General features: G+C 41.1%; 1 protein-coding gene across 6 annotated transcripts in view; it reads right to left on the bottom strand.

The window, feature by feature from the left end:
• Positions 1–24195, bottom strand: part of SLC4A10 (solute carrier family 4 member 10) — a 270102-nt gene that overhangs the window by 61262 nt on the left and 184645 nt on the right. For 3 of the 6 annotated variants that reach the window (XM_065561769.1, XM_008178464.4, XM_024114851.3), the window contains 2 exons: positions 17575–17763; positions 2309–2400 (listed from right to left, as the gene is read on the bottom strand). In XM_065561769.1, the coding sequence (XP_065417841.1) occupies positions 2309–2400; positions 17575–17763 (281 nt within the window). The remainder of the gene's footprint in view (positions 1–2308; positions 2401–17574; positions 17764–24195) is intronic. The other 3 variants (XM_065561767.1, XM_065561770.1, XM_008178463.4) reach the window with 1 other exon arrangement.

The following is a 24195-nucleotide window of genomic DNA, read 5'->3' as shown; positions in this document are numbered from 1 at the left end:
ATTCCAGCTGGAGTTCCTCTATTGCCTGCAGTTTGGTAATATTACATGAGGAGAGAGGTACTCGCTCAAGTAGGCAGATTTCAAGGGCTTTATAGGTTAAAATCAACACCTTAAACTTAATCAAGAGACAACTAGGCAACTGGGACAGATCATGGAGCATTAGTGTCATGTGCTCAAGGTAAGAAACTCCACAGAGCAGGTAGACTGCTGCTTTCCGCATTAACTTTGGTTTGTGACTGGATCTTAGGTGTTGTCCCATGTAGCACACATCTGAGGTGAGAAAGGCATCATTGATAGTGGCAAGAATGTAAAAGAAGACAGTCATACTCTCCTGGCCAAATGAAAATGAAAAAAGATTTCCTATAAACTGCTGCTATATTATAATTGAAGAGCTGGGGTTCCAAGAATACCTCTAGACTGTGAAGTCTCACAGCCAAAGTCTTCTAGTTAAAATTCCATGAGGCCATTTTATCCATGTAAACAAAATCTGTCTCTTTCCTACTTCATGAAACAACTACTGATGTTTAACTTATTGAGGGTTCTTAAGGTTAGCTAGAAAGGTGGGAATTTGTTCTCCTCCCACACCCAGGGGTGCAGGAACAATTTTTATAGTGGGCATGCTGATGGTGGAAACCATGGTGTTTGTTATTACTATTTCAAGCCAGTGGGTGTGGCAGCACCCCCCAGCACCACTGCTCACACCAGTGAGAATCCGGAATGGTTCTGATGAAGTCAATGATATCACATCAGTGTAAAACTGGTGAATGAAGTTTCAAAATCTGCTGTCTCCATTTTCCTTCAGCATGAAAACATACCTAGAAAACAGAGTCTGATTTTGAAAGCTGTGGAGTGAAAGACCCACAACTATGAGTTCAGGGGGTTCTGGCATTCAAATTTCTAAATGGCTATGGAAAACTGTGAGAAAAGTATTACATGAAGTGGTGGAGTGTTCTCCAGGTTGCTGTTGGTCTCATCGCCGTTCTTTTAAAATTTTAGTTAGACAAATCTATTTTTATTGTTACCCTTTTCAATAGATGTTACATTTCAATACACAGAACATTCACCAAAAAAAAATGAATATTAGTTTGCACCAATTAACACTTTTAAAAACAACATTGAATAAAAATGTTATACCCTAGAAAGGGATACATTTGTTTACTGATACATATATTTATGTATTTAAAGGATTAGTACTCCAATTTGAATTACATGTCTCTGCTGTAGTTAAATCTGCTTATAACCAGTGTAGAAAGACAGCCAGAGTGCTGCCTCATCTCTCTCTTCGTGATGCAAAGGTCCTTTTCATGTCTTTGTTTCATCCCACATAGACAACTGTACTGCCCTTTTTAATGGTCTCCTAGCCCCTGCACACAAAGCTGACAGACTTCAGCTGGTACAAACTGCTGCTGCTAGGATTCAGTCTGGCACCAGATGGAGCGAGCACATAACTCTAGTGCTGGCTCAATTATACTGACTGGCAGTCAGATTCCACAATGGATTCAAATTGCCATTCTTCACTAACTGTATAAATCCCTTTAGAATTTTAGTTCTAATAACCTTTCCTGATTTGCTTAACTCTTATTCACCCAAGCACCAGTTGAAGTCATCTGTTGCTGGCATGCCTATCTCATGTCTGTCTGTACCTACTGTGAAAGTTTGTTTTAGGCATGCAGTACCTTCTCCAAAGATGAGAGACATTTTTTATACCAAAACTGAAGACTAGCTTGTGTTTCCTTGCTTTCTATTATTAGTTTGTCATTAAAAACCATACTACTGAGCTACTATACAACTTTGTAAAGTGCATTGAAATATCTCGGCGTGACACAATGTTATGAAGTTATAGATGTTTAACAAAAGCAAATTATTCTTCAGACACACAGAATCCACAAAAGCAGGTTACAAAAAGAGCATTTTACATTTATACATTATTCCCACAAGAGAACACATGCTAAATCTGAATGATAAGCAATCTGAATTACTTTCCTACTTAGTCAGCCCTTTACTCATTTCTGAGACCTCTCCCTACAATCTGTTGCCTCCTTACAGTGTTATGCAATGAAAAGTGTGTCTAATCTTCTGGAATGTGATTGCCTGTTGGCAATATTTTAACTATGTTTTATTGGAAACGTTTAAAACCCTTCTTTATTGTAGGTGCAACCTATGTATTTTGTGGCACTGACATGTGACAATGTATAATATTGAAGTGAAACATCATTAGAGCTTTCTCTGATTAACACAAGCCACTCTTTTTATTTAAAATTTCTACTTGTCAGTCAGAAGGCTCTTTTCACAGTCAATAAATGCTTACCTTGCTAAAGTCAACAGTGCTGTTTTCTCTGCTCACGTCATTTTTATTTTCAACACAGGCGGGAGCAGACTGTGGGGAAACAATCTGACCTGCTAAAAAAAAATATTGTTATTACAGAATACTAACAATTATTTACATTACTACAGAAGCATTCTATGAAACAAGTGTTAGAATTAAATTAGAGTATCACATATGTTTCATACTGCATGTGTATGAGAATGGAAGTGAAATTAAAGACGTATTTAGAACAACAGCCAAATTCTCAACAGACATAACATTCATTAGCTGCAGCTAGAGATGGGAGAATCCATTTTAGAAAAATTTAAACCTACTGTTGAACATTGTGAGGACAGATTTTTGTGCCATTCACAGTGTATAAGTTCTGTTAAGAGTTGTTACTCCGTTAAAAAATCCTTATTCAAAAAACAGTCCCACATCTACCAAGGTAATTTCCTAAGCAATGTGAGGAGCTGCCAACTTTAGGTCTCACTCCTAAACACTTGTCCATGTGAGTAGTGAATCAAAGGGGACTCCCCATGTACATAAATTTCCTCATGTGCGTAAATGGGCATTAACTAGCATGACAACAAAAGCTAGAATAAAGCATCATTATGAAAAATAAATGTATTGAAATTTAGGTTGTTCAAAAAAAATTATAAATTGTTAAATAAAATATTGAAATGAAAAACAAAACTTTTAAATGAAGAAATTTCCAATAAAATCTAGGGAGGAAGAAACACAACATATTTATAAAAATTAGAATTGCTCAAGACAGGAAGAAGTGTTCAAACATAAGCCATAATCATGCAAACAAACACACGCATGAGTTTATTCACATTAGTAGTGCTAGTGAAGCCAATGGGATTGCTCATGAATGAAGTTATACATGGGAGTATGTGTTTGCAGGATTAAGGCCTTAGACTAGTGTGTGTGTATAGCACAATGGTCTTATGGAAATATGGCTCTTACAGTCTTATGTAGACCAGCGCAATGAGTACTGATGTGTGGTTCTCAGCCTGGTGTGACTCGCAGCATTTTCCATCTTCTCATTTGAATATCGTCCTTTGCTTTTCTAGTTATAGTCAATTATCTATTAATCTCAACTGAGTCAAGTATTTTTAGCCATTTAAGAAGAGGGACAAACATTATTACTTAAAAGTTGTTTTACAGGTCTCCAAAACAAGCAAACAAAGAAACAAACAATAAGCTATAAGGCTATAGGAAACTAATAATTCTTGTAGGGGAAACCTGACTAAGTGTGAATAATAATACCTGCAGTAAAATAGTTGGGTTTTGCCACTGAAGGTGCAAAAAGAGTATTAGGTAACAGAAGAAGGGCATGTAAGGGAGAAAAATATCCATCCATATATTTAAAATATATTTTAATTAATGTGGACACTCAGCTCCCTCTGAAAGAGAAGGGAGGGAATGGGAAGGGAAAGAACAGTTCATTTAATTTGTTTGGTTTGATTGTGAGAATTAGAGTAAATCCTATCTCAAATCAATCTGTAAAATTTAAAGGACTTGGAGGGGAGGGAGAGACACACATAAATACCTTGGGTGAAAAATGTTGAACTGATTGGGTGGGAAGTGGCATGTCAGAAAGGGAGAAAATTGGGCAACCTAGCCACAAAAAGAAAACTCTGGGTATCTAAGGGGTGCATAAAAGAAGGCCTGACAACTGAAAGCCTAGCAGCAAATAAGATGTCTAGTAAGGGTGAGACACTGAAATGAAAATCAGGAGCATCTCAAGAAATAAAGGGCTCAAACCTGCAAGGTTCTATCAGATTTTCAAAGGTATTTAGGTGCCTAAAGATGCACATACTTAAGTACTCCAGAGCTAAGCAGCTAACCTTTTTTAGGCACTTTTGAAAATCCCCACTGCATCTTTAGGTGCCTAAATCTGCCCCTAAATATGCTCAGCTGCCATCAGAAAAAGCTAAGCAACTTGCAGGATCAAATCCTGTGGGGAACTATAGAAATACCTTAACCCTGAACAAAGAATAAATGTCCAGCTTTCTGCCACAATCAATGAGCGTTCCAGTGCACAGCTGACAGGGATTTTCTGTTGCAACAGTTATTGGATAGAAAAATGTGATTTCCACAAAATCAAAGTTTTCCACGGGAGAATGTTCATGTTGCCAAAACAAAGGTTGAAAATATTGAAATTTATGATGTGATGAAAATTCTGATATTTGATCAACTCTATTCCAGACAGAGAGGGAGAAAAAGAGCGAGTGTTCTAGCAGATGCATTTAAGCAAGCAGGTTACAATTCTGAGATAGTTAATTTTACTTTTATGTGATGATGATTAATGGATTATTGTAATCTGAAAATTTTCCCATAAAACAAGGATTTTAAGAGAATTCTAATCTATACAAATATTTCAGGGGAACATCTACAATTTTTCCAAACGGTTCTCCCACTACTAGTTATAAATATTCGGTATGAATGGGCAAACTGTTAATTAGCCGCCATTCAATTTGCCAGTCTCAAAATTATAACTGTAACTTTAAAAAATAACAACTTCATACCCTTCATACTATATATTACTGCATATTACTATGTTTTAATACTTTAAAAACTGGATTTTGATATGTAGCAATATACTAGAATCATTTTAGACCATAACCCTCCTAGACAATGGTGTTCAATTTGTTTGGATTATAGAACCACAGTATGTGAATACCATTTCTGCACCATTTTGGTGATTTCAATAATGTAATGTAAAACTCTCTGGTGACTCTGTACTGCATTTTTTTTTTTTTTACATTCTATTAAAGAGAAATGCACCCCTGTGGAGAGGCCCAGCAGAAAGCCTTTGCACCACTTACATCACACTTAAGCTCTTTGCTAAGTGCTAAAGGTACCCTTAAATAGAGTTGGGCTTTGTATGCACATGAGTTAATAGACTGCATGAAGAATAAATGCAATACAAAAATCTCCAGTGGTTTACATTACTCAGGGAAGAATTTCACAACTAGTAAGCATATGTAACACAGAAGAGAGACGTATTGCAAAATGTCTGGGCCAGATTCTGCACGCAGTTATACCCAAACAACCCTCATGATTTGGTTGGGATCATAAGGGTGCAAGAGAATGTAAAATTTAGATTTTTAATTTAAGATCTATAATCTCCTCAAATTCAGGGAAGAATACTATTGGGATTATGTGAAATGGATTGAATGCTCATTATTTATTTTTCTAGGCAAACAGGAAACATGTATAATTACAGATATTAGCATACACATTTTGTATGCTAGAGGGGGAGAGAGAGAGAGAGAGAGAGAGAGAAGCTAAAGTTTTTTTCATAACTTAGTATTTACATCTGTATTGTTATTCCATAAAGTGAAAGCTGAAATGCAATTCTTTAATTAAATTCTGGCCCTTGTACAAAGATGGAGTAAATGGGAGCAGAGATGTTTGGCAGGAGAAATAAAATCATGCCCTACAACCCAGAGCAAGAACATGGACCCACTGTGCAGACTTCTATAACTGCTATAGTGCAGACTCAAACTTCACATAAGTGTATACCTACCCATTGAGCTGGGGGTGTGATTCCCAGCTCAAGGAAAAATACCTACTATAGCTTTTGTGGCGCTATCGTGCTAAAAATAGAATGTTGCTGCAGCAGCACAAGCTAATGGAGTGGCTACCTGTGTTGAGTTTGTACTCATCCAAGACCTTAGGTATGTACTCAGGACCGCTAGTCTATCCCACCACGTCTGCTGCCACAGCTACACTCTATGTTTAGCTCTCTTTCTCCATGAAAATGGCAAACATCATATCTAATTTTAAAAAGGGGAACAAAGAGGGGTTAGGGAATTGGAGACTGGTCTACCTAACTTTGATTGCTGTAAAGATACTGGAACAAATTATTAAACAATCAATTTGTAAGTGCTTGGAGGATAATAGGGTGATAAGGAATAGCCCTGTCAAACAAGGAAATTCGGTTGGTTACTAGCCTAGTAGATAGGGCGAAGCAATAGATGCGCTATATCTTGATTATAGTGAGGTTTTTGACACTGTCCCACATGACATTCTCATGAGCAAACTAGAGAAATGTGGTCTAGATTAAATTACTAAAAGGTGGGTGCACAACTGGTTGAAAGACTGTATTCAAAGACTAGTTATTCAATGGTTCCCTGTCAAACTGGGAGGGTGCATCTAGTGATATTCCACAGGGACCAGTCCTGAGTCCAGTACTATTCAATATTTTCATTAATGACTTGGCTAACAAAGTGGAGAGTATGCTTATAAAATTCACAGATGACACCAAACTGGGTGGGGTTCCAAGCACTTAGGAAGACAGCATTAGAATGCAAAATGACCTTGACAAATTGGAGAATTGGTCTGAATTCAACAAGATGAAATTCAATAAAAACAAGTGCAAAGTACTTCACTTAGGAAGAAAAAATCCAATGCACACCTACAAAATAGGGAATAATTGGCTAGGTGGAAGTACTACTGAAAAGGATCTGGGGATTATAGTGGATCACAAATTGAAAGAGAGTCAACAATGTGATGCAGCTGCAAAAACAGCTAATTTCATTCTGGGGTGTATTAACAGGAGTATCGCATGTAAAACATGGGAGATAATTGTCCTGCTCTACTTGGCACTGGTTAGGCCTCAGCTGGAGTACTGTGTCCAATTCTGGGCACCACACTTTAGGAAGGATGTGGAGGGACAGCTCAGTGGTTTGAGCATTGGCCTGCTAAACCCAGGGTTGTAAATTCAATCCTTGAGGGGGCCATTTGGGGCAAAAATCTGTCTGGGGATTGGTCCTGCTTTGAGCAGGGGGTTGGACTAGATGAACTCCTGCGGTCCCTTCCAACTCTGACATTCTATGATTCTATGAATTTGGAGTGTCCAGAGGGAAGCAACAAAAATGATAAAAGATTTAGAAAACCTGACCTATAAGGAAAGATTAGAAAAACTGGGCATATTTAGTATTGAGAAAAAAAGACTGATGGGGGACCTGATAGTCTCAAATAAGTTAAGAGCTGTTATTAAGAGGATGGTGATCAGTTGTTCTCCATGTCCACTGAAAGTAGGACAAGAAGTAATAGGCTTAATCTGCGGCCAGGGAGATTTAGGTTAGATATTAGGAAAAACTTTACCTATAAGGGTAGTTATGCTATGGAATAGGGATATTGGGTTTTTTTTAAAAACAGTGTGGACAACACCTGTTTGGGCTGATCTATGTTTACTTGGCCCTGCCACAGCACAGGGAGCTGGATTTGGTAACTTCTCGAGGCCCCTTCCAGCCCTCCATTTCTAAGATTCTATGAGAGCTACAGTGAGTATGAATTCTCGAGATGGGAATCACACCCCCAACTCAAAGTGTAGACAGCCTGGGAGCCTCTAACCAGCTAACGTGATGTCAAGTTTTAATGGTCTAAACACTTGCTTTAACAACTGTGTCTAATAACTCCCTGTGAGAACAGAAATGCACACTACAGGAAACACAACAGGCCCTAGCAGTATGTGGAGTTTGTGAATGGCTTTTGTTCTTTTTGCATGCCAATACAAGACTTTAATTTTTATTTTCCATGTATGGTACAGCCTTCATTTAAGTAAAATAGTAAGTTGCTAGCCCTCGTAGCCAATGAGAAGATCTGAAAATGCAAACCGAGTGGATCCTACAGGCAGAAAATCCAGACAGCAAATAAAGAGAATGCAATGTGCTTAATTCTGGGGGGTCTGACTCACTATTTTTGAATGCCTGGGGTTGGCAATATTGTGATTGGATCAATGGGAATGGTGGGGACCTAGGCAGTAGGAACACGGACAAGCCACAACTACAGCCCATTAGCCACAGCAACCACCACATTCATGCAGCTGCTCTATGTCCTGTCTTCAGGTTGAAGAAGATGATTCCACTGCTCCCCTCCAGGAACACCTGTGTATCTCTGTCAAGCCAAACACTTGTATTTGTACTTTGGGTTTGTGTGTGTGTGTTTGTTTGTGGGGGGGACAAACGACCAGAATTTCATTCTTTAACAGCATTGAAGTATAGACAGAACACTTAAAAATCTAATGATGATATCAACGCCTGGATTTATTCTACTGTCAGTATGCATCAAGCATTCCAATAGTTATAGTCTTCTATTTGAGAAATCAAAGAGAATTGCAGATTTTCTAAAGCATGTACCTGCCAATCAGCTGTAACATGCTATCTAACTGAAATACTCAGCATGCACACACACATCGCACACACACACACACACACACACACACACACACACAGACACACAGAGACACACAGGAACTTAAACATTTCAACAGACACACTCATGTTTAAATAGGTTTTAGGGGTTATCTATTTAATTAAAATGCCAACACCAAAACAATGAAATACGCTTCATGATTTTATGTAGAAAATGATTTGCTTCTAAGATAAAGGTAAATTCCCAAGACTTTAAAAGTATGTACAGTAGATAGGCATGCTCAATTTTTGGAAATAACAATAACTCAAAAGAAATAGATTATTTCATGCAAAACTAAACCATTTATATATAAAAGGAATTAAAATGGGGTCCATTTTTATATTGCATTGATAGATGCCTATATTAAAAGATACCTGAGAATTCAGTATTTTGAGAAAACCTACTAATTACACCAAATAAAATCAGAGTTTCAGAAAGAGAATTTAAGCTACAATATACTATGGCTTTCCAAAATTTCAACCCAAAAGTTATTGCATTCAGGATACCTTCAGTACTCAATATTTATCCAAGAAACCTTGTTTTTAATCCAAAGAAAGACAAAAACAACCACAGTAAGCACAGTAACCACAAAAGAACAAGGTACAACTAACAGAAATCAAGGCAAATCAAACATGGAGCTTCATAAAACCTGAATATTTATAAAAGCATACAAAAAGCTACAGTACTCCTTTCCATTCAGTAATGGTTCAGTGTTTTGGGGGCCTTGTGGACTTTTAACTGTGATTTCTTACTAATCACCAACTTTCAAATCTTAAATGGACTCACATCTAAGGAGACTAGGAAGCAAAGGTATAAATAGTAACAATGTATTAAGTAGATTATGGTCAGATTTTGGTCAGAGTATTGTAAAGTTCAAATATAATACAAAATTCAGCTTTTAGCTACTGTATTTGTAAAGAACAAATGCCACTCTCATTGTACCGGCACAACTGAGAGTAGAATTTGGTGCCATTTGAAAATACTTCTTATGAGAAGAAGCAGAGGAAGCCAGATTATGAATTTTTGTATATTAGACCTGAACCTCAAACATAATTCCATGCATACTCATGCAACTCTAACCAAAATGTTGTGGTTTGCCACTTTCTCAACCGATATAAGAAAATGAGTTTATAAAGAAATGGTTTCTAGTCTCAAATATTCCATCTTTGTTTCAAATAATGACCATCAACATGTAGGATTCTCTTATAAAATTATCACAGCTTCTGCCAAAGGCCTTAAATATTGATTATTAGCCTATAGCAAAAAGTTGCATGCTAGAAGGAAACTGAGATGAAGACATGGATGTACATGTTAATTGACCTGAAACCCAAGCAGGATACATTTTTATACTACCTCTCAAACCTTCAAGGAGCTTACAGAACCCAAAGGGTAGGAGATGAGGGAGGTACAGAGATGAGATGAGCCTGTTAGAGACAGACACAACAAAGACAGAGCAAAATAAAGAAATATAAAGATGAATGACAATTCCATATATGTAGATTATACATTTAATCATGGGTACAAGGAACATATGGAGAAAGAAAGAACAAATATTGGGTGACAATGTTTAAGAATTACGTGAGCCTTATTTCAATAATATCATGAAAAAGCTGTGAATAATAAGTCTTGACTAAAATTAGTTAGCTTGAAAAGAGTGCATGTCAAATATGAAATACAATATTAGAACATTTAATTTAGAATTCCTATGGTTGGGTCCAGCTGTACCAGCTATACAGAGAAAAAGGAAACCTATGAAGAATTTAATCCCATATTACATATGCACCCAAAAACTCTCATTTAAGTCACTGGGTGTTTTCAACAGGCAAGGAATATAGGATCAGGCCCTTAGAGCCAAATGCACCACTGGTGTAAACAGAAGACTCTCTATTGACCTCAGTGTAGTTTCGTCTGCTTTATATTAGCACTGAATTTGGACATTAATGCTTAACTGCAGATACAAGATTATGAAACTGGGATGAAAATAATGTAAACACGCAACCCAATGGAAAAATAATTTATAATCTATGGGCCAAATTCAAAGGTGATGCATAAATCAGACTCCCTGACATGAATGTAGCTCCACTATATTCACTTACATCCATTATAGCAAGTATAAGGAAGTCTGAATTGGTGCAATTTGCAAGCCAAGGAGCAAGAAGAAGGTGTGAGAAGGCTACTTTGACTCACACTTTTCTTATGTAACCCACTGGTGCATATGTGACAGGTCCCCCACTGTGCTGATCTGCAAGGGATATGAGTAATTACAGCCCCAAGCGCCACAGTGTCATATCTGTGTCAAATTTAGAGGTGATTTAAATTGTATGTTGATAAGTGGGCATGACTGACTCTAAAGGAGTCTCAGTTGGTGTAAACAACACACATAGGGAAAGAAGAAAGTGCAAGATGGTGTGTGTTAATATGGATGGAAAGGACTATTGTAATTTACACCTTCTTGCACATAACTGTTAATCACTTGTCCTGCTACCTTCCTTTCCTCAGCCTGTTGGTGTGTAAGTTACATCAGGAATGGGTCTGTCTATACTTGGAGCTGGGGGTGTGATTCTCATCTCAAGGAGACATAAATCACATACTCATATTAGCTCTGATCAAGTGAGAACACTAAGCGTACGTCTTCACTACCCGCTGGATTGGCGGGTAGTAATCGATCTATCGGGGATCGATTTATCGCATCTCATCTAGACGCAATAAATCGATCCCCAAACGTGCTCCCCGTCGACTCCGGAACTCCACCAGAGTGAGAGGCGGTAGCGGAGTCGACAGGGGAGCCGCGGCCGTCGATCCCGCACAGTGAGGACCAGAGGTAAATCGATCTAAGATACTTTGACTTCAGCTACGCTATTCACGTAGCTGAAGTTGCGTATCTTAGATCGATCTCCCACCCCCCCGCAGTGTAGACCAGCCCTTTAACTAGAATGTAGCTGCGTCAGTGCGAGCAGCAGGAGGGGCTAGCTGTCCCGAGTATGATCCCATCCAAGAACTGAGGCATGTGCTCAAGGTGGCTAGTCCCTCCTGTGACTTGTGCTGCCGCAGCTACATTCTATTTTTAGCACACCAGTGCAAGCCTTTGCTTAGTCCAAGCTAGAACAGGTATATCTCCAAGTGTAGAAGTTAAAGGTATACAGCTAGTCAGAAACAGGGGGGGATGGAGATTGCTGTTTACTGTCAGAATTTTGTTATCATCTGATTTTTCTGACCAACTATACTATCATGAAACTCACACTACTTGTTCTCTCTGCATGAGCTTGATTCAACAAAAATGTATGCATAAATTCTGCATTGCAGAAACCTGTTCAAAAGTACTGAAAAATATTTGTTACCATTCCTGTAATAATACAGAAGTAATGTATCTGGTCAAAGCTAGTTTTTAGGAATATATCATCATCTTGATACATTCATTTACATATATAATTCTCAAACATCAGGATGAGGATTCTATTAATCTCACTAAAAATATGTGTTACATAGCATTCCAAACTTGAGCTGCAAAGATGACTCGGTAATGGCAAAAGATTATATATTTTAAAATTCCACTGGCTTTAATAGCATTTACTCTGAAATTCTTTTCCACCCTCCATTCTGAGTGTCAAACTAAGCTTTTTTTTAAAAAAAAATCATTTTTGCTGCTGTAATGCCAAATTTGAGTGTCACTTTTTATTGGAACATCAAAAGCAGGCTTTTAATTCTCACAGTTTTGATGCTTAATGAAAAGTGAAAGTTAAACACAGCATGGCAGCATTATAAATGCATGGTAAATCCATAGCACCCTGACATTTTAGCCCTGAAGAGGATGTGAAGAAGAGTCATTGTAAACAAAAGATAATACTATTAAATACAAAGAAAATGAATTAGAAGTTCTGAGAGATTCATGCACAAAGAAAAGCAGAGGAAGAACATAAGCACAAATATCTTCCAGTAATGCCATCTTGATGATCTGGTGAGGGTACAACAGGTTGTCCCCTACAGGGGATGAGAGTTTGAGTCATGGTCTCAGGCCTTTACTTCCAAGATATTTGGGGTTGGGCACGCTGCCAAGCTAGCATGTGCAGACACTGGAGAGAGAAGGGGCTAAATGCCTAACTGCAGCGAGTGACTAGGGTTTGGCGAAGTGGTGGCTCTAAACCATCCTTCCATGCCCCAACCCTGGGGACACCAAGGGCTTAGTGGCTTTACAGGTTACGGTAGTTGCAGCAGCCACACAGCACTATGCCATCTTTAAACTGCCCGAGGATTCTCAGTGTAACCAACTTGGGTTTAGAAAGCATGGCCCCTTTAAAACCTCATCCTGAGGCATAGGAAGTGCTGGTTTTTCCAGGAGGAGGGGAGTCAAAGTAGGGAGAGCGTCAGGGGTGTGGGTGTTGGTAGCACCAGACAAGGGGCTTACAGTGAGCAGGCTCTCCCACAGCAAAGCAGCTGAGAACCAGTCCAAAGCCTGGAAGGACAGAGTGGCTGACCTGGGATGTCCCAGGATGGGAGCCAGCAGGTGCACCACACCAGGAATCACCTGCGAAGGACAAACCAGACCCAGTACCACTGTCACCCAGAACTGTATGGGGCTGTGAGGAGTGGGACATGTGACTTTGCATTGGGAATAAGGAAGGAGGTTGTAGCTAGTTAAGTGGGGAGGGTTGTTGCTCTGTATGGGTTTGTAGAGAGTGGAAGAAGAGGGCACTAGAGGGTATTTTGGAGGGAATGTTTACTGGTGCCAAAGACAACCAGGAAGACTCAATGACTCACTGTCAGACTGGAACTCTGCCCAGGATTCCTGAGCTCTGAGTCTAGATGCTCGGCGTCTATCCTTTTATATTGTGGTATCATGGGGCCTGTGGGTCCTCCATTCATCCCTCTGTTAATAAATACTTCCTTTTCCCATATTTCTTGTACTATTCGGGGAGCGGGGTGCATGTTTACTCTGTGGGGGGAGGAGGAGTTGGAACAGGTGTCCCTGGGATGGAAGGAAGTTTCCCTACTGCATTCCTGTCCATGTTTTTTTTTGGCTGGAGCAGCCTGCAGAGCAGACTCCATCTTGGCCAAAAAGGCGCCATAGTTACACCAAGAAAAATCTTCAGCTGCTCTCTTAGGGCAGATTCTGATGGCTATCCACTGCCTCAGTAGAACAGGGGACAGGGTTCTGGGACAAGGTGTCTAGCATTGCTCTATTTATTACTCTCTGATCATCTCTGGATCAGCATTGGTGGGCCCTGAAAAGGGCTGTGTCCATTTCTTCTTGGCTTGGAGATGTTCAGCCTTTGAGGACTGGAAGAGTAAAAGGAGAAAAATGGAGGGGATCAGCAAGACTTTAGGGATACCTCAGAAGATCTGCTTGTTCTCCTCAGAAGATCTGACAAGACTTTTGCTCCAAAAAGTAGAAATAATCGTAAAATAAATTGAACAACTATTTTAATACAATTTTGAGATTGTGGGAGAGAAGGACACTTTCATACCTTGCAATTGGTTGGAACCTTTTTTACATCCATATATAGTATACACATCACACACCGCACAGAGGCATGGGAATAAGCAGACTAAAATGGAACCACAAGCAGGTTTTGCAAGGCTGTCCTCAGAAGCAAAGACATTTCTCACTGTCAGGGCTGGCTCCTGCTTTTTTGCCGCCCCAGGCAAAAAAGCCTCCCTCCCGCCCCCCGGCGGGGAGCGCGGCAGGGGAGGGCGCCAAGCCCGGCCGCGGCCCTGCTCTCCCCAACCGGCCCGAGCACTGGGGGGAGGGCGGCGAGCCCGCCGCGGCTCCGCTCTCCCCGGCGGCGAGCCCGGCCGCAGCCCCGCTCTCCCCGGCCGGCCGGAGCGCCGGGGGAGGGCGGCGAGCCTGGCCGCGGCTCCGCTCTCCCCGGGTGACGCCGTCCCCCTCCAGGTGCTGCTCCAAGCAGATGCTTGGAGGGCTGGTGCCTGGAGCCGCCCCTGCTCACTGTACACGCCTGACTCTGCTATGAGGTAATCTTATCTTAGTTTTTTTACAAATTTAGTTTACTGAACTTTAGTTTTCACAGTTCAGAAGTTATGTCTGAGCCATCATTCTAATGCTAATAGCAACTTGCACAATTGCTCTATGTTTTAAAACCAATATTTAAAGAGAAATTTTCAGCTACAGCCAGCAGGAAGAAGCATACACCATTCACAGACTGCAACAGCTAAATCGAGCCCCTGTCTGACATACATATGCAGGAGAGTAGGAGAACATAAGGCTCTAGGAGAAAAGGCAAGTCTCCCAAGCAGGGGCTGTAGTTACAAAGAAAGGGATGTGTGTGGGCAAATAGCTGGAGAAAGGCAAGAAATGAATGCTCACACTTTACAAAGAAGGATCTCCTGTCCAGGGGCAAGGCCCTAAAGACAGCGGAACTGCCAAAGGTGGGTGAAAGGCCATGCATGTGACGCTGTATACATTATGAGCAGTGCTTTCTGGAAGATCTACACATGACAGTGTGAAGAATGGTGGGGAGCATTCTACAAGAGGAATGTATAGGAGCCTATAGGCCTGAGACCATGCCAATCCACTAAACAATCTCTCTCCTCTCCACTCCCCCTTTCTTTTAAATGGAGCACAGCAGTTACCACTACAGACAGGGCCGGTGCAACCATTTAGGCAAACTAGGCGGCCGCCTAGGGCGCCTAGTGGTTGGAGGCGCTTAAAAGTCCATTCAGGCGAGGAGGTAGAGTGGAGGTGAGCTGGGGCGGGGGAGGGGTGGCACGGGGAGGGCCGCCTGCAGTAACGGGGAGGGGCGCACAAGGGAACCGCTCCCCGCCGCAGATCACCTCCACTCTGCCTCCTCCGCTGAGCACACAGTCCCCGCTCTAAGTCTCCTCCAATCAGCGCCACAAGCCTGCGAGGGGAGGAGAATTAGAGCGGCGCCAGCGTGTTCAACGGAGGAGGTGGAGCCGAGGTGAGCTGGGGCGGGCTCCCCAGGCAGGGTTAGCTGCCGCAGCGGGGGTCTCCCCTGGTGGCGTTAGCTGCTGTGGGGGGGGCTCCCTGAGTGGGGTTAGCTTCCGTGGGGGGGGGTGTCTCCCCGGGCAGGGTTAGCTGCCGCGGAGGTGGGGTAGCTGCTGCGGGGGGGGCTCCCCGGGTGGGGGGATGGGTTAGCTGCCACGGGGGGCGGGGTTAGCTGGGTAGGGGGGTGGGCGCAAGGTGGAAGTTTCGCCTAAGGCACGAAACTTCCTTGCACCGGCCCTGACTACAGAATGCAGACTGTTGTATTGGATGTACTGCACTGGGGCTCCACGGCTTTTAGGAGAAAATAATAAACAAACAAACAAATAAATAAATGGTTTGAGACTATTTTGTAAACAGAAGATCTAGAATAATTTTGTCCTTTTCTTTCTGAGATGTGCTAAAGCTAACCAATCACATTAGTGCAAGAGACAAAGCAAATATCCAGTAATCTGAACATAACACAGTGTTAATTTAATGAAATTTAGAATTGTCCTTTTCTTTCTGAGATGTGCTAAAGCTAACCAATCACATTAGTCCAAGAGACAAAGCTAATATCCAGTAATCTGAACATAACGCGGTGTTGATTTAATGAAATTTAGAATAAGAAATAAACATTTCAATAAAGCTCAACTTTAACACGGGACCTTTTTTCTACTTTGAAAAGGCCAACATAGGAGAGTAACAAGTTAATGGACAATATTTCAAGATAAATAAGAGACATCTCTAACTGCATTGGACTGTTAAAAAGCATGCTTGGCAGTATCACTATTACTTGGACCCAACGTTGATTTACCTTTGTTTAAATATTCCTAAGGATATTTTGACTATTTTAAAACGAACTAAATACAATATAAATAATATAATGAAAATGGTCTGTGCTTCTCACACAAGATCAGGAAGTTCTAATTGCCAGATTGTAGGATGCCCAGAACACGCTAAGGGCCTGATTTACAAAGCACTTACGCGTGTGCATTTCTATTCAAAAGTAACATTTAAACACACTGATTTCAATCAGATTTAAACACAGGCTTAATGGTAATCATATGTTTAAAAGCTGTCCTGAACAGAGATGTTTTCTGGAACTGGGAACTAAGTAAACCTCACATGGAATCTGGACATCACACAGAAATGATCTTCCTATTTAATGTCCTCTTCAGATTAAATTACATTCAGCCTTCCAAGTCTGAGATTCCCACCCTACGGAAGGAGCTAGGCTTGGAAGTATGTGTGTAAAATCAACATTACAGGGCTACCACCAAAGGGAACAAAGAGTAGCCTCTACTGCATTGTGGATCAGAAGACACACAGAGTTTGTGCAGGTCAGAAGCCAGGGTGAAAATTCTAGGCTCACTAATGTCCTTGGAATATCTTCTGCATAATAAATTACCACCATGCTGCTTTCATTGGTCTCTTACTCAAATATATGAACGTACACTGGTTAGTATCCCAGCCGTAGAGTATCTTGGGGTACGTTTACACTTCAAGCTGGAAGGTGTAGATGACACTACAGCCATGCTAGCTGTCATTGAGTTATCCTGCTAGAAATACCATGTAGCCTATTCTTACTTCTCTCTAAAGTTTATCTTAACCAAACTTTTTCCATAAAAGTACTGCACAGCCTTTCCCCCTTTTCTTCCTTGTAATGCAATTTCCTGAAAAGTGACTCTATAAAAATAACAATGCTGGGTTCCATGTTTATTTTGTCTCAATGGCTTTCCATTTATAAGTGAAAAAATGGGGACTTTTTCCAACTGCCAGCACTGCAAACTCAGTCTAGACTCTAAAAGACAAGTTGAATTCCTTTTACTTCATGCATCATCATCCAGCTCATTCTATCAGAGTGACATTGATTCTCCATAGTTAATAGGAGTAAAGAGTAGTAAACACATAGTTCTGTAACTAAATAAAACAGCTATATCTCTAAATATGTGCAAGGGGCAGCTCTGTGAAATAAAAGCAGCCATTTTTACATAGTCCCTTTTCAAATCAGAACCACACTTTGACTGCTGTGAATACAGCAGCGGACATTAGGCTCAAAGGGAGAAAATATATGCTATAAAAAGCTTCTGAAACATAAAATAATGCAACACGTTACCATTTTTGTCCATGGAATGAGGCTCAGACTGTTTCTTGCCAATATCAGCAAAGGATCTGACAATTGGAATCCTGTTGCTTAACTTCTTCTGATTCTGATGGTGGTGCTGCTTCAGTAAAGCTTCATGTACTCTGTGACGAACATCTTCGCTGAGCTGCCCTGAGCCCACTTGTTGGTCAAGAATCATATCTGAAAAATAAATACAGGAAAGGGAATTATGTTATTAATTAATAATTATAATGCGAAATAATAATACATGGAATTATAAGTGAAGGGCCCAGTCTTACATTCTTTACTCAAGAAAAAAAACATTAAATCAAGCAGCTTCACACTCTTTGGGCTGAGCAGCAGTGGCACAGAGCAGAAGAGAGCCAGGTTCCCTGCTTTCATTTGCAGGACCTGAACCTTGTGGCAGCTAAGAACTGACATTGCAAGGAAGTCCTGCTCAGCCCCAGACCAGAACATGCCCAGTGTGGATGGAATCTTCAGGAAACTTAGCTGGAAAGCTCTAGCATGTCTCTAGTGAGCATGGATGGGCTATAGGGTGGCCAGGTGTCTGGTTTTCGACTGAAAAGTCCAGTCGAAAAGGGGACCTGACAGTGTCCAGTCAGTATTACTGACTGGACATCCAAAGTTTGGTTACTGCAGGTGGGGGAGGAGCTGGGTCACTACCCACACAAGCCCCTACTCAGCTGGGGCTGCCTCTTATTTGCATCAGATGGCTGCAGCTCCCAGCCCCGGCTCCGCTGGTGAGTCCCTCCCAACCCAGGTGATGGGGCCTTGGAGGGAAGAGGTGGGGTGGGGGAGGTTCCAGCACTCCTACTGAAGCGTCCAGTTTTTAAATATTACAAAGTTGGCATCCCTAGTGCTTATAACGTGGACAAATCTGGGCACAATTTCATGGGAGTGGCAAAAATCAAGTTTCTGACACAGCGCCCCCCCCCCCCTCCCGCCATTACATTTCAAGTCCCTGGTCCGAAGCATGGAGACACTAGAGGTTTACAAAGCAAATACCACCAGAATTTTTTAATATTGGCAAAACAATGTATTTTTCCTAGCCTTGTTCTTGGAAACAGCTGGTACACTGTCTTTTAATATTTTTCCAAAACAAACAAAACCCTGAAGAACATACCTGGCATGGAAAATGCTAGTCCAAACCATTAAAGTTTGGCAAAGTCATAAATATATATCATTTTGATGCTTCCATAACAAAAAAAAATCAGATATCTGTTTTGGAGAATTTTGAAATTTGTAGTTTTCTATTCTAAATCTCAAAATCCTCCATAAAATGGAATTACCTTTCTTTGCCTAGCTCCATTCTCTAGTACTAGCTGCTTTAGAAGAAGGTGCAAGTAAACCCTGCAGTAGACAGTTGAGAGACATCCTTTCCCCAGAGAAAATTCCTCCCAATCCCAATAGTTACTGGTTAGTTACTGGTTGGGTTATGTCCAGAACTACACACACACACACACACACACACACACAAATGTCCAATGTTTTTTTAATCCTGCTGAGTTGTAGCCTCACTGATATGTTGTGGCAATTAGTTGCACAGGTTAATTATACATTTGTATGAAAATATACTTTTAGCAGTTTCAAATTTGCAATGTTTCAGTTTCATTGAATGTCTTTTTGTTCTTTAATTTTGAGAAACAGTAAATACAAGTTCCTGACCTACCTACTCTAGATCATTCATTATATTGTATAAGTTTGTCATGTTCCTCTTATTCGACTCCTCTCTAAGATAAATGGTACTCCTGCAAACCTAGGCCTACCAGGAGCCAGTTGAACACTGGGCACAAGTTATGATAGAGTCCAGACTGCACTAGCGTGTAACCATCCCCCAAGGAACCATGTTTCCCCCAGTGAGCAAAGGAGCACACCATGTTCCACCAACCTCTGTCTCCACCACAACACTTGTGAAGTACTTTATGGCCCCCTTACACTGTTGGTGCACTGCCTTGCAAAGGGGTAGGGTATGAGCCAAGAATCTGACCCTAAATGTCTATTTTACAAATTAATCTATGATTAAGTAGATGAAAATACACACTTACATGTCATTTGTCATGGTCCAAATCTTGTGGGAAGATTTTTGTTCCCTCCCCTTTTCCCCATGCGCCTACACAAGATCGCAATCTGGCTGTATATTACTAAGCGATTCACTGACAATGTTTTCAATAAAACAGCAGAAAGAAATTTCAAATAAGAATATACAGCAAAATTAACACCACTTTATTCAGAAACACTGAATAAGTAAGGACCCAATCCTGCAAGTGTAATGCTGATAGACCCCGGTCATTGTCGGTTGGGATCGAACCCAGGACTTCTGGAACTTAGTGCATGAGCCTCTACAGCATGAGCTAAAAGCCAACTGGCTGTTAGTTAAGGCTGTAGAGCAGACTCATTTAACTCTCTCTCTCTCAGTGGTCTCATGACACTAGAGGGAACAGAACACCACACCCAGGAGGTGTGTGGGTTACACAAGCAGATCCATGTGCCCATGCTGAGCCGCATTGTATGGAGGCATGGGTGGGATTTGGCCCTAAATAATGTAAATGATTATGCAGATATCAGAATGAAAAGAGTCAGCACAAAATCCACTAACAGAAAATAACAAGAAGCATTGTTCATTTTTAATGGGAAAGAAGCTGTTGAGTTGATGTATTTAATTTGGAGGGGAAATCTTGTTGGCAACAGTATTAATGCTTAAAAGCAAAATAAAGAAAAGAAAAGAAAAGAGAGAGAGAGAGAGAGAAATATATACTAGAGCAAATAAATCAGCAACATTTTAGCACAAAATGTCCTTGCATATCCGTTAGGAGAAATCGTGCTACACAGAAATGGTGATATAATGAGCTGAGTCAGAAACTTGCTGTACTGAAAATTCAGACAGCTCTTGAGTCTGTTCCCAAGACAGGTTCATATCAACAGTAAATTCAGTGGTGAAGCAAGCAAAGCAGAAAAATAAATACATAACTCAGATATGTGATAAGCAGAGACAGATTTCATCAAGTCTTTGATAGCAGCCAAAAGCTAAAGAACAAAATAGGATTAAAGAAGTACTCAGGTAAAATGCACAGTGAAATTGCAAAATTCAGCAATCCACTGACTGTACATACATTGTTGTATTTGTAAAGTTCAGAGCGACCATATAATAAACTAATGTATCACATAAAGATGCAGTAAGAGTTGTGAAGCTGGAGTACATAGAAAGTACATACATGTGTCATTATTGGTACCATCTAAGGATCCACAGTTCTATACACCTATATACAGGCTGAAAGCCAAAGATAGATATAGAGATAATATAGATGCAGATATACACACACAGTACTTCTATCTCTGCATAGCTGCAGAAACAGAGTGAGAGGGAAAATATTCTTGAAGTTATAATTATTATTACTACTACTATTATTATTTTCATAGTATTTTCATAGCTGTTTCCCGTCAACATCGCATATTGTGGTCCCTGCAGTATGTAGATCTAAGCTACGTCGACTTGAGTTACGATATTCACATAACTTAAATTGCGTAGCTTAGATCAGCTTTCCACTGTAGTGTAGACATGGCCTCAGAAACCAAAAGGCAAATAGAGAGAACTGTTTAAACAAACAAATCTGATTATTCCTGAAGTCTGATTCATGATTTTGGAATGTGTGGGTTGGCAATCTTGCATTGCTACCACCCTTTGAGCTGCACCAGTGGAAGTACAAGGGTGAAGATTTCCCAAAATGGTTACTGTAGAGAAAGCCTGTGCAACTGCTGCCCCTCCACGTGATCAATAGAGTTTCCCTGACTTCCACACCACAGAAAAGAGCAAAGGATTTAGGCCTATATTTTTATGGCATCATCTCTCTACCTCTAGTAATGGCAAATCTCTAGGGCTCGCATGAATAGGTGTATATGAGTTTGCAGGGCCGGCTCCAGGCACCAGCAAAGGAAGCAGGTGCTTGGGGCGGCCAATGGAAAGGGGCGGCACATCTGGGTCAGCGGCGGCAATGCGGCGGTGGGTCCCTCAGTCCCTCTCTTCCTCTTTGAGCTTCCGCCGAAGAGCTGCCGAGAGGGATCGAAGGACCGGCCGCCGAACTGCCGCCAAAGAATGGAGCAGCACGATTGAGCTGCTGCCGATGTACTGCTGATCGCGGTGCTTTTTTTTTTCTTTCCCCTGCTTTGCCACTTGGGGCAGCAAAAAAGCTGGAGCCGGCCCTGTGAGCTGGAAACCACACCCTTAACATGCAGTATATATGTAGCCCAGCAGTACCAAAACTCAAGGGTACTTTGGCCTCTGCAGCAGGACAAAGACAATCTACTTCTCCAGAAAAAACATCCCTCTTCCACAATACATAAAACCCTTCAGAGGCCCCTTTTATACACAGATGCAATTTAACTTTAGGCTGTATAAGGCAGTATCACAACTACAGTATGCAACTCTTTGAAAAGTAAACTGTGCAGAAGATTTAGGAATATCATTAAACCGCATTCTATTATTATCTGCAGTTAGTGGACATGGTAACACAGTGAGGCATGAGAAATGTTGACACTGATAAAGCCTTAAGTTTCTTACGGCTTTTGGCAGTAAGAAAATCTTGGTTTACAAAGAAACAGAGAAGAAAACATTGTTTATTTTTTAAGCAGAAAATTCATCCTTCTTGGTCTGTTTTTTTTAAGAAAGATTCAAAGAAACTTGAATTTCTTTACTATTCCTTTATGTTTAATTTCAAGATCTCTCCCCAATCAGACTCATTTAAAATATCTTTATACTGTCTATAACCTAATTCTGTGATTAAGAAACACTTAACAAAATAGAGTAAAACATGCAACATTAGATCACTTTATGTTAATCCATGATCTAATATTGATCTAGCAATCATGAACAAACAAACAGGCCCAATCCTTCTCCCACTGAAGTCAAATACAGTATTCAAATCAATTTCAGTGGGAACAGGATCAAGTCAAAAGCAGGAATATGAACCATTAATGTGAGTGAAGTCAATGGAAGTCTTCACTGGGAACCAGATTGAGCCCTTAATTATTATTAATTACTATTACTGGGACCTTAATTATTGAGATTTGTAGAGTCACCTAAGGGATTTGGGCACCCACTTTTCATTAAGAGAAATAATACATTCAAATTCCTTAGGCAGCTTTGAAAATTTAAGCCTACTGAGTCAAAACCTGCCTGAGTTCCCCACCAGCATTTTGAGGTCCTGAGCCCCTGACAGTTTCAGACTCTACATTTGCTATTGAAGACTACACAAGACATTTGTATAATTCATATATTTCTGTAAACAGCAATACAAACCAACAGTTCTTTGTACTGAAAAAGCTATAGTTTTCTACAACCCTTAAATTCTCACTTTCCTTATATATGAAATTAGCCACTCCCATGACAAGGTGAAAAACAGGGATAATACAAGTCTTTATTCTGTTCTCAGAGAATATCACAAAAGAGACAAATTTTACTCTGGAGCAACTCCACTGTTTACATTGGAGATACACCAGATCTACACTGGAGTAACTGTGAGCAGTACTTGACCAATTATCTAATTTTTAACCCCTTCAAAATAGCAGCTAAAATCCATTAGATGCCTAAAGCCTGTCCCCTGTACCAGTGAGCAAGGAAAGGTGAAGACCCGAAGAGCTTTTCCCCACTCTTTTTTCTCTGCTGTGCAGCAGCTAGGCATGGTGAAAGTCCTCAAGATCAGAGGGCCAAATTCTTTTGGTGTAAATTGGCCCAGCCCCATTGACTTCAAAGGAGCTGTGTCAGTTTACACCAGCAGAGAATTTGACCCAAGGAACACAAGGATGCCACAGGGCTAGTGAAGCTAGCTCAACCTTTAAACCTGCTATTGTGTGATATATTCAATCAAAATGTGTGACAAATAACCAGAATGTGGAATCCTTAGGTTTTATTGTCTGTCATGCCATAATAGTAGTATAAGGGCCCTACCGTCAATCAAACCCTAACCCCGCCCCTTAACCCCTTAAGCCCCGCTCCTTGACCCCTTGGTCCTGCTCATCTGTCACCAAAGTCCCACCCCATGGGGGTATTACTTCCGGGGTCAAGGTGCCACCTGACCAAGGTGTGTCGTGTGACCTCTCTAAGAACTCCCCCCACTACCCTCTACCAATTAGGAGGGGTTTCGTCCCGAAAGGACCGCCCCGAGAGGAGATTTTGACCAATCAGGGTGACTTCCGGGGTGGGGTGACCCGTCCAGAAGTGGGTCATGTCACCCCTCTAAGAACTCCCCCCACCACCTTCTACCAATCAGGAGGGGTTTCGTCCTGACAGGGCCTCCCTGAGAGGAGATTTTGACCAATCAAGGTGACTTCTGGGTTCTGGTGACCCCTCCGGAAGTGAGTCGTGTGACCCCACTAAGAACTCCTCCCAAGGCCCTCCGCAAATCAGAGTGCAGCACCATTACCCCATAAGTCCCAGCGCCAGACAGAGGAGGCGGCCATCTCTTACCAAGGACACGTGTTTTCGAAATCACGGAAAGGCTGCTGAGAGGAAACATGGACTCCTTCACCACCCCCGTGAGAACTTCGGACTTTGTTTTAGCCCCGAGGGTCTAAACGCTACATCAGCAACAGTTCTGAGGAGGAGGAGGGAGTGACCGA

Source organism: Chrysemys picta, chromosome 11 (genome assembly GCF_011386835.1).
Source record: "Chrysemys picta bellii isolate R12L10 chromosome 11, ASM1138683v2, whole genome shotgun sequence".
Classification (NCBI taxonomy): domain Eukaryota; kingdom Metazoa; phylum Chordata; order Testudines; family Emydidae; genus Chrysemys; species Chrysemys picta.
The sequence above is the reverse complement of the archived record's forward strand: the minus strand, read 5'-3'. Positions and strand labels throughout refer to the sequence as shown.